The sequence below is a fragment of the Lepisma saccharinum genome, chromosome 10 (assembly GCF_977018435.1).
Source record: "Lepisma saccharinum chromosome 10, izLepSacc3.1, whole genome shotgun sequence".
NCBI lineage: Eukaryota > Metazoa > Arthropoda > Insecta > Zygentoma > Lepismatidae > Lepisma > Lepisma saccharinum.
In genome coordinates this window covers 70,619,388-70,630,015 of record NC_139238.1, presented here as the reverse complement: position 1 = coordinate 70,630,015, position 10,628 = coordinate 70,619,388, and the positions used below count along the sequence as shown (strand labels likewise).

General features: G+C 38.3%; 1 protein-coding gene across 1 annotated transcript in view; it reads left to right on the top strand.

Moving 5' to 3' along the window:
* The window catches only part of LOC145994143 (MFS-type transporter SLC18B1-like), a 115,429-nt gene that overhangs the window by 93,747 nt on the left and 11,054 nt on the right, over nt 1-10,628 (top strand). The window contains exon 10 of the mRNA XM_083130234.1: nt 3,557-3,725. Coding sequence (XP_082986360.1) covers nt 3,557-3,725 — 169 coding nt within the window. The remainder of the gene's footprint in view (nt 1-3,556; nt 3,726-10,628) is intronic.

The window sequence follows — 10,628 nt, the reverse complement described above, 5'->3', positions numbered from 1 at the left end:
GTCCTCTTTAAAATGACCATAGTTTCGTCTTCTAGAATCTATTGTTTCTAACTTTCTATTTTTGAATCTAATCCCGTTGTGACCAATTTTCTTAATGATCTTGACACGCAGATTCCGAATCTACAACTGCTTTCACTATAGCTCAAAAAGGACGAGAATGCGAATATGCAATTAGTTTTATTCCATCATATAGCAGACCAGCCAAAAATCAAATTATGACTTTTACCTGCACGGAATGTCAATAACCAATAATGTTAAAATCCTGCAGGAAAACCTTTTTGAAAAACTGCCACTGGTAGAAGGGGTGGGCGCTAATGGTGAGCTTGTATCTTGTGAAAAGTTTGTTTGCAAGCCCTATGGAAGTTCAGGACAGGCAGTGCAAGATTGGGTATCTTCACTAAGGCCAATGTAGGCCTGGAAATGATTCATCCAACACGTGATGCGTTGGAATTTTTAATCAATAAATTTCGGGGAAAAGAGTAGTCAATAGCATGTTACGTTTCACGGGATATTTTCTTTATTTTGCGTTACGGCGATAGCATTAGCCTTCTCGACAATTCAGGTTCTTCCTGTCTTGCGCCTTTCGTTATAATTGCTCCATCTTCTTTTCCTCAATGTTCTGATATGTCTGCGTATGGTAACCACATTTTAAAAACCACAAAACGAGATATTTCCTATAATTTAATGAAGAAAAGAGAGACCGCAATATGTACACATTTTAATAAAAAAACGGTTTCGTCATAAACACTTATGTTTGAAACTAAGTAAGTGCCATGTTAGGAAACTTACACAATATGGTGATATGCACTGCACTACAATCAAGTGGTCCTTTAGAATTAGAAGCCATTCATTGATATTTTTCTTATGAATGGATCTTCTGTAGTGCACCCTCCTTTTGCAAATAACATTTTTTAAAAGGTTCCTACAAACAGTGGAACAATTTGAAAAAATATTATAATGATTTAGTTTTACTTCTTTTCAGCTATTTTTGGCTCATCGCGAAGCTGAGGATGAATGGTGATAGGATGAGACGGATGAACGGACAATTACAAACATATGCGGACGACACAACATGAACTCAGAGGAATATCCTGGCTGCAGGTCCAGGCGGCAGAACCTCGTTTGTCTCCAAAATGCAGTCCACATAACATTTATAAGTATCCACACTACATTGCATATTTTCTGTCCAGGATCAACACTAAGCACAGCTTCACCTAATATTAGTTCGATGTACTTTATACTTTGAAAAGAAAGACTACATCAGCTAATGATATTAATATCGAGTAATAATATTGATATCGAACAACCTTTCTTCAATTCCAACTGTCAAAATTACACAAAACCCAAGCCATACATCTTTCGGTCACAACTCAAAACAACACGGAAAAACCTACAGGCTACTCAATAACTACTTTGTCATAATGCATACATAATTGCGGCATATATTAAAATTGACGCCTTAACATAAAATTATTCTGTTTTAAATCTAGAATTATTGAAGTCTGATGAAAATTCTGTCTACAGTTTTCATTAGATCAATAGGTGTTTTAAAACATCTACTGTGTTCATATTTTGAAATAGATATTAAAAAAAAATGTTAACCAGGTGGAAATAAAAGTTTATATTTACAACTACTGTGTTAAGCTAATCACGCTTACTGGCGTACGCAGGATTTTTTTCAGGGGGACTGGTATTGTAAAGGTGGCTGGTATATAGCTGCTTTCTGGGGGGCGGCATACGCAATATGATATTTCGTATCTTGAAAACTTTGCACTCTCAAAAATGACAATTGGTGGAGGGGGAAAATTTAAGGGGGATTTTCTATTTACCACTGTGTTTTCAGAGTTCTTTACTGCATTTATTTGAAAATGTTGATTTTCTCAAAATTCCGGAGGTGCCTGTTTCACCATCAGCCCCCTTCTGCGTACGCCAGTGATCACAATATACAGGGTGACAATTAATTAATAACCACATTTATGTTGAGTATAATTTTATGTGTGTTAAACTTAGAGCTACAAAAGTAAAATGCATTCCTGAATACGAACAAACACATGATCCATAACTTTTGAAAGTGTTTCATTTGATATGGCTCTTTTCAAGTCCAGTAAGTTGTTTGGTTTCGTGGCATAGACTTTAGACTTTAAGTACCCCCCCCCCCCCATAAAAAGAATCTGCAGCAGTTAAGTCTTGGGAACGAGGAGGCCATTCAATGTCACCAAACCTCGAAATCACATGATTGGGAAATTTCTATTGCAATAATTGCATTGTTTCACGACTAGTACAGCGTTTTGCATTTTCGTGTTGAAAAAAAACATGTCCTCAAAATTGGGGTTTCGACGCTGTAACTCAGGGGAAAAAATGTTCTTAACATTTGTCTATGACGATCACCGTTAACAGTTACAATAACACCATTTGCGTTTTCAAAAAAATATGGGCGTATGATCCATGATCTCGATAATGCACACCATACAGTATCTTTTGAACTATGTGTAGGTCGTTCATGGCTTTCATTAGGGTTTCTCCAGTCCATATTCTCACACTCTGCTTATTCACATAACCGGATAAGTGAAAATGAGCTTTATTGGTCATTATGAGCCTCTCTCCAAAATTCGTATTAGTGTTAAGTCCAATCATTGTGTTGCAAAGCGCTAAACGTTTTTGAAAAACAGTCTGTTTTAACTGATGGGGCACCTGAAATTTGTACGGAAACAAGTGCAAATGGTTTCTCAGGATTTTGCGCACTGTTTCTCTATTGACACCAACTTCTTGTGACAACCTTCTTGCAGATTTCTTTGGGCTGTTTGTGATTGCAACTCTCACCCTTTCAATAGGTTTCTTCATTGCGCACAGATCTCCGCCTACCAGTACGTCTAGCATCAGTTACACTGGCTCTGTTTCTATGGAATGCAACATATCGCAGAATTGAATTTCTCGAAGGACACGCACGCCCGCCAAACCTTGCACGGAATCTTCTTTGAGCAGTGATCACCGAGTAATTACTAGCGAAATAAAATTCCACTATTGCTGCTCGCTGTTGTGCACTCCACCTTTCCATGATACACCAATAAATTTTGCAAAGGTCGATCTTTATATTCACCTGAAATGAAAAAGAAAAAACAAATTACTGCCACAAAACTTACAATATAAATGTGGTCATTAATTAATTGTCACCCTGTACATCATATTAAATATAACACTGAAGATAATATTTTCTCTTGTTCCTTCATTGTACTGTAGATATATTAGACCATTGGACTTCAGTAGATTTCTGAGAACACAGTAGGGCATATAGGTAGAGACATAAGCAATAGCTAGATTTGAAAACGTCTCCGACAGGTAATGACGTAGAGCATGGTTTTCTGTCTCCACCTGCAAGTAAAAAACTCGGAGGGGAACTTAGTGTAAATAGAAGTAATTGCAAGAATGTACATAAGTAAGTACGAAATTAGATCCAACATTTTTTTAAACCTCTCCATCCTTGAAAACATTACAGGAACTTTGTAATTGAATGAACTTGTATTTATTTAACATTGAACCATGTTATTCCTCGTTCCAGAGCCTATGGTTTTCCGAACAACCTGGAAACGTATGGACTAGTGTCTGGTCTGTGGACATCAACATTCGCTCTGGGGGCCTTCATCGGGCCGTCGGCGGCTGGCATGTTGTTCGACGGTGTCGGATTCAGGAACGCTACAATGTTTGTTATAGCTCTGCATCTATTTGTGGTGAGTTGAATATTAGCGGGGTTATTTGGTGGATTAGCTTGACTCACCTGGAATTTGGAAAATTTCATATCTTAAAATTAATTAATTTTATTTTGTATTCCCATTATCTCTTTACGCTATAGATTATCCTCTCTTCTCTAAGTCTGTTTCTTTCTGCTTACTTTCCCTACCTCTTATCTCTTTTATTCAATTTTCTCTTCTGATTTCTATTATGTTTCTTTCAGTTATTCTCTCTCTCTCTCTCTCTCTCTCTCTCTCTCTCTCTCTCTATGCCCCCTTACCTTTGTCCTCTCTCTTGATTCTCTAATTTCTCTCTCCAAAACTTTTATATTAATTTCTTCCATTGCCTTTCACTTATCTCTTTCTATCTCATTCTCTATTTATTTCTCTATTTCTCTCCCCTCTTCCTCTTTCTCTTTCTTCGTTTATTGCCTTTCCTATTTCTTGCTCCTTTTCTTCTTTCCCTATCCTTCTCCGTCTATTACTTTCTCTGTTTATTGCTCCTTTTCCTCTTTATCTTTCTCTGTCTCTATTGCTATCTCTGTTTTTGCTCCTTTTCATCTTTCTCTGTCTATTGCTTTCTCTCTTAATTGCTCCTTTTCGTCTTTCTCTGTCTCTTTGGCTTTCTATTTTCTAGTTCTTTTTCAATTTTCCCTTTTCCTGTCTCTATTGCTTTCTATGTTTGTTGCTCCTTTTTCTCTTTCTCTGTCTCTATTGCTACCTCTGGTTCTTGCTCCTCTTTCTCTGTCTCTCTACTGCTGTCTCTGCTTCTTGCTCCATTTTATCATTCTTTTTACTGCTTTCTCTGTTTCTTGCTCAGTTCCCCCTTTCCCTTTCTCTATTGTTTTCCCTGCATCTTGCTCCATTTCCTCTCTATCTCTCGCTGTCTCTATTGCTTTCTGTGTTTTGCCCCTTTTCGTTATTCTCTGTCTCTATTGCTTTCTATTTTTCTTGCTCCTTTTCCTCTTTCTCTATTGCTTTCCCTGATTCTTGCTCAGTTTCCCCTTTCTCTTTCTGTCTCTATTGCTTTCCGTGTTTCTTGCTGCGTTTCCCCTTTCTCTTTGTCTCTATTGCTTTCTCTGATTCTTGCTCTATTTCCTCTCCCCTTCTCTGTCTGTATTGCTTTTACTCTTTCTTGCTCCTTTTCCTCCTTCTCTTTCCCTGCTTCTTGCTCCGTTTTCCCTTTCTCTTTGTGTCTCTATTGCTTTCTCTCTTTCTTGCTCCTTTTCCTCTTTCTCTGTCTCTATTGTTTTATCTGCTTCTTTCTCAGTTTCCCCTTTCTCTTTCTCTATTGCTTTCTCTCTTCCTTGCTCCTTTTCCTCTTTCTCTGTCTCTATTGTTTTATCTGCTTCTTTCTCAGTTTCCCCTTTCTCTTTCTCTATTGCTTTCTCTCTTTCTTGCTCCTTTTCCTCTTTCTCTGTCTCTATTGCTTTATCTGCTTCTTGCTACTTTTCCTCTTTCTCTTTCTCTGTCTTCATTGCTTTCTCTTATTCTTGCTCCTTTTTCTCCTTTGCTCTTTCTCCATATCTACCTCTCTCTTTATCTTATTTCCTCTTCCTTTTCTTTTTCGCCTTCTCTCTTTGTCTGCTTCCATTCTCCGTCTTAGTTTCTTGCTTCTTCTTTCTCTCTCAATTTCTTTGCTTCACTATTTATTTCTCTTTATTCAAACATTTCCACCTTATGATCACTAATGAACATGGCTTGAAACTATTTATTTCTAGCTCATAATAGAAAAATCTCAGCGTTGTTGGTCTCCTGTAAAGAAATATAGATACGCACGAGCACGTACGATTATAAGTATATATGCCACCATAACTCTTCTCAGTAAATCTAATTTAATCTTTAACTTTGCATGGGTGAAAATACACTGCTGGACAAAAAACCCGGACACATGCATTTTTGTGATAATGCATAAGTTCTGATTCGAAGGCTAACTAATGTTGCAGAAATTATTGGAAATAAGAAAACCTGAATATATTCAACAGAAAACAAATTAACATTTCTTGTTAATAAGTTAAATTAGAACAAAAATGAAAGTTATAGAAAACTACCAAAATAATAAAAAATGAAATCTTAGCAATATCTTTCTTAATATTGTTAACTGGTTCTGGTGGGGTACATAAGCTGTCTAGTAGCCGGTGTTACTTACCTCCCCGGACGTCAATTACAGCTTGTAACCGCCGTGGCATACTTCGAATAAGGTTGGCAATCACTTCTTGGTCCAATTGCTCCCATTCTTCTCGAACGTGTTAGCTCTTCAATTGTTTCTGGAACTAATGCGCGGTTTCTGATATGTCGTTTCAGAGACCTGCTATATCGGATTTAGGTCCGGATTTTGTGCTGGCCATTCTAATCGCGTAATCCCAACTTCGTCCAGGTACTCCCGTGACAATATTCGCAATGTGAGGACGCGCATTGCCATGCATAAAAACAAAATTCGGGCCTATGAATGGTGCATATCGTACTACATGATCTGGCAACGACCGCATTAGGTCTTATATACGCATGTTCAAGCCCGTCAGATGAACTTAGGTTGAATTTTGACTCATCGGAGAATGAAACCTTTTCCCATTGCTCCATATTCCAATGTAAGTGTTGTTTAGCAAATTCCAGTCTTCGCTTCCGTTGACGTGCTAACAGCCTGGGACCTATAGCCGGCCTCCGAGATGATAAACCACATTCATCCAGTCTTCTACGAACTGTTCGTAAAGAACCACAGCTCTATGAACATTTCTCAAATGCTGTGCCACAATATTTGAAGTCGCACGATGGTATTTAAGACTATGATACGCATCAAACGATCTTCCCGTGCTGTTGTACATCGTTTCCTACCAGAACCCGGTCTTCTACCATAGGAACCAGTTGCATCATACCGTCTGAGAGCTTCATGAATTGTACTTCATGCTATATTTACCTCCCTAGTAATATAGCACACACTACGACCATCATCACGAAGAGCTACTGCTTTTACTAGCTCTTCACGTCTCATTTTCAAGCTAGCAAACTTACAATACACTTGCAAGAAAAACACCAGCAATGACAATAATATCTGTTACTATGCTTACTATGAATCAAAATTCATGGTTCTCTAGACATTAAACAAAATAACATCAACAGAAATTGAAAATCAATAAATTAAAACAAAATTGCATGAAATTAATTTTGAGCCTACTAGGTGTTCCAAATAAGTAAATACGAGTAAATAAATAAATAATAAACGGAAAAAGTATGGAAAATGTTCAATAATGAATGTTCAATTGTTCAATAACAGTTGGGCTAAAAAGTTCGTAGGCTAACATAGTAAAAAATATTTTTTTGACAAAATTCGATTTTATTATTAAATATAGTTGCCTTCGAGGGCGATACAACGATTATAGCGGTCATACAATTTTTCGATGCCATTTTTATAGTACGATTTCTCTTTAGCCTCAAAATAGGCCTCAGTTTCGGCGATTACCTCTTCATCAGTGCTAAATCTCTTTCCAGCGAGCATTCTTTTAAGGTCTGCAAACAGGAAAAAGTCACTGGGGGCCAGATCTGGAGAATATGGTGGATGGGGAAGCAATTCGTAGTCTAATTCATATAATTTTGCCATCGTTTTCATTGATTTGTGACACGGTGCATTGTCTTGATGAAACAGCACTTTTTTCTTCTTCAAATGGGGCCGTTTTTTCGTGATTTCATCCTTTAAACGCTCCAACAACGCTATGTAATAATCGCTGTTGATGGTCTGGCCCTTTTTGAGGTAATCGATGAATATAATACCATGCGCATCCCAGAATACTGATGCCATAACCTTGCCAGCCGACTGTTGCGTCTTTCCACGCTTTGGATTCGGTTCATCACGTGCAGTCCACTCGGCTGACTGTCGATTGGACTCTGGAGTGTAGTTATGGAGCCATGTTTCATCCATTGTAATATATCGACGGAAAAATTCGTGTTTATTACGGTTGAATATCGCTAAACATTGCTCCGAATCATCAAAACGTTGTTGCTTTTGATCGATTGTGAGCACGCGCGGCACCCATTTTGCACACAGCTTTCGCATGTTCAAATATTCATGCACAATATGTCCAACACGTCCCTTTGATATTTTTAAAGTCTCAGCTATCTCGATCAACTTCACTTTACGATCATTTAAAATTATTTTGTGGACTTTTTTGATGTTTTCGTCGGTAACAGCCTCTTTGGGGCGTCCACTGCGTGCATCGTCTTCGATGCTCATTTCGCCTCGTTTAAATTTAGCAAACCACTTCTCAATGGTTGATTTTCCTGGTGCAGAGTCCGAATAATGTTTATCAAGTCAAGCCTTGGCTTCAACAGTATTTTTTTCGCCAAGAAGCAATGCTTTATTAACACACGAAATTCTTTTTTATCCATTTTTTCACAATAACAAAAGCTGCTTCACTCACAATGCTATATCTCACGAACTAATTATCCGGCAGCTGTGAAATTTATATACGTATCTTTTGAAGCTTAGTACTAAGTAAAAATCACATGGATTTAATTCTAGTAACGCCATCTATGAGTCAGCCTACGAACTTTTCAGCCCACCCGATACTTAACCGAGAGCGTAATTCATAAGTAATTGCAAGTCAAATGTCAAATATTAAGCTGTCACTTTCTTTTTGTTGAGCAGTATATATGAATTCCAGCTATGAAACATAACAGGAACTTTTATTCAGAAACAAAACACTGGGCATTTTGCACTTCAGCACACAACTGTCTTTGATTTTGACTGCTCCAATTCAACTGTTCCGAGGCCGTTCTATAGGGTTACTGATATATATATATATATATAATATTTTAAGGCATATAATAGGCATTCAAATTCAACATTGTGAATAATGAAAGACCTCAAAGTCAAATTCTATCATCATAACTTTCACTGTTGTAATTCACAGAACTGTTAAAGTTTAAAATTGAAAGGAAACAGTATTATACATATATGTATGCATTATACAGGGTGTCATTTTAATGGCGCCCACGGACCACGGAAACGTATAGAGCACATAAAAATAAACAACTTTTCTCAGTAACATTTTTCTCGTTGGTGCATCATTTCGGCGCTAGAGTCATTCAAAAAAGCCCGTTTTGCCGCCTGAATGCTGGCAACCACACACAACATTTAATTGCATTTGTGACGTCATATCCCGTCGTGAAGCAATGCGTTCCAGGGTTGCCAGGAACACACATTCTATGAAAAATGACATAGCTACAATCAGGCACATTATGTACCGTAAAACAAAACGAGAGAACACTTTCTGTAACCTAACAGGAAGTAAACAAACTATACGAAAAATGGTAGAAAGAAAATAGAATTCAAGTGGAAGTGGTCATATCAAATTTTGTCTGGCATCTGGACACAAACCTGTAGATAACAACCTTGCAACGAGATTTGCAAATATTTGACATGTAGCTGGGCGTAAACAGCCACATGTAAGCTGTAAGTTCAATAAAATTTATTGTTGTTGGTATTTGACATATAGGCTGGGACAAAATCCGATATTAACACTTCATTTTGAATACATTTTTTACCATTTCTCATATCGTTGGTTCACTTTCCCCTTCCCCTGAGATGACTGCTGATCTTCTGGCTGGTAGGCTATGATGTTCGGTCTACTGGACGCGTTTGTCGCTTCGTTTTACAGCTAATAATGTAGTATCATTTTTATTTGTGTTTATCATTTTTCACAAGTTTTGTGGGTTCCTTGCAATCATGCTGTGCGCAGTTTGGCCGCAGGAAATTACGTCACAGATACGATCAAATGTTGTGTTGGGTTGCCAGCATCCAGGCGGCAAAACGGTCTTTTTTGAACGGCTGTAGCGCCGAAATGATGCACCAACGAGAAAAATGTTACTGAGAAAAGTTGTTTGTCTTGATGTCCTCTATGCGAATCTGTGGTCCGTGGGCGCCATTAAAATGACACCCTGTATATCCATATTCAAAACAAAAAAAGTAAGAAGTTATCTATGAGGCTCAGTCAACAAATAACGAGGCAGAGGATATTTCGCAATATTTACTTAACGAACCTCAGAATTATTGCCGCCACTGTTTAGGCAATTATCCCATTGTGACACCAGTCGGAAAATGGCATGCTCGTAGAACTCCTTTGGCTGCCGTAGGAACCACGTACTCCTTCACGTCCAATTGAAACCGTTCTCACCCCGCATTGCTTTTTTGAGCTCAAAGAAGATGTGTGTCACATGGGGACAGATCTGGACAATAGGAAGGGGATGGCTCAGGACTTTCCACTTGAATTTTTTTCTGACATTCCTTTGTTGCGTTGGCTTTGTGTGGTTTAGCGTTGTCGTGCAACAGGACGACACCACGAGAAAGATGACCGGGACGTTTCCATTTAATTGCCTTCCTGAGCTTCCTTAACGTTTCACAATACCGCTGGGCATTGACCATATCTCCATGAAGTCGACGAGGAGCGGTCCCCATAGTTTAGTTGTAATATCCTCTGCCTCGTTATTTATTGACTGATGCTAATATTATAACCTCAAATAATAGACTATTTTATAGTGTGTGTCGAAATGCTCTGCACTCATGATGAAGAGGCACTCACAAGGGAACAATTACATCAAGGTTGGAATTCGAATTTGGAATATTCGATATAGAATTTGTGGTCAACCGTCCAACACGCTCGGTCACAGGAGCATTACAAAGTAAAAAAGAGAAACACAGTGACTGACGCTTCTTTTGGAGGTTAGGGAGCACTAACGATTATCTGGTTGCACCCATGGTGGAATGACAAACAGGTGGATGCACGCGCATGGCTCTCAGCCATACGTCACAGCTCTGACGTCAACATAGTGGCCACAGCCAGGAGAGGGGGTGCTTTTCAGAGGGTAACAAGTGGAGTTTCCGTGTTTGTTCATTTCTGTAGACCATTGAAC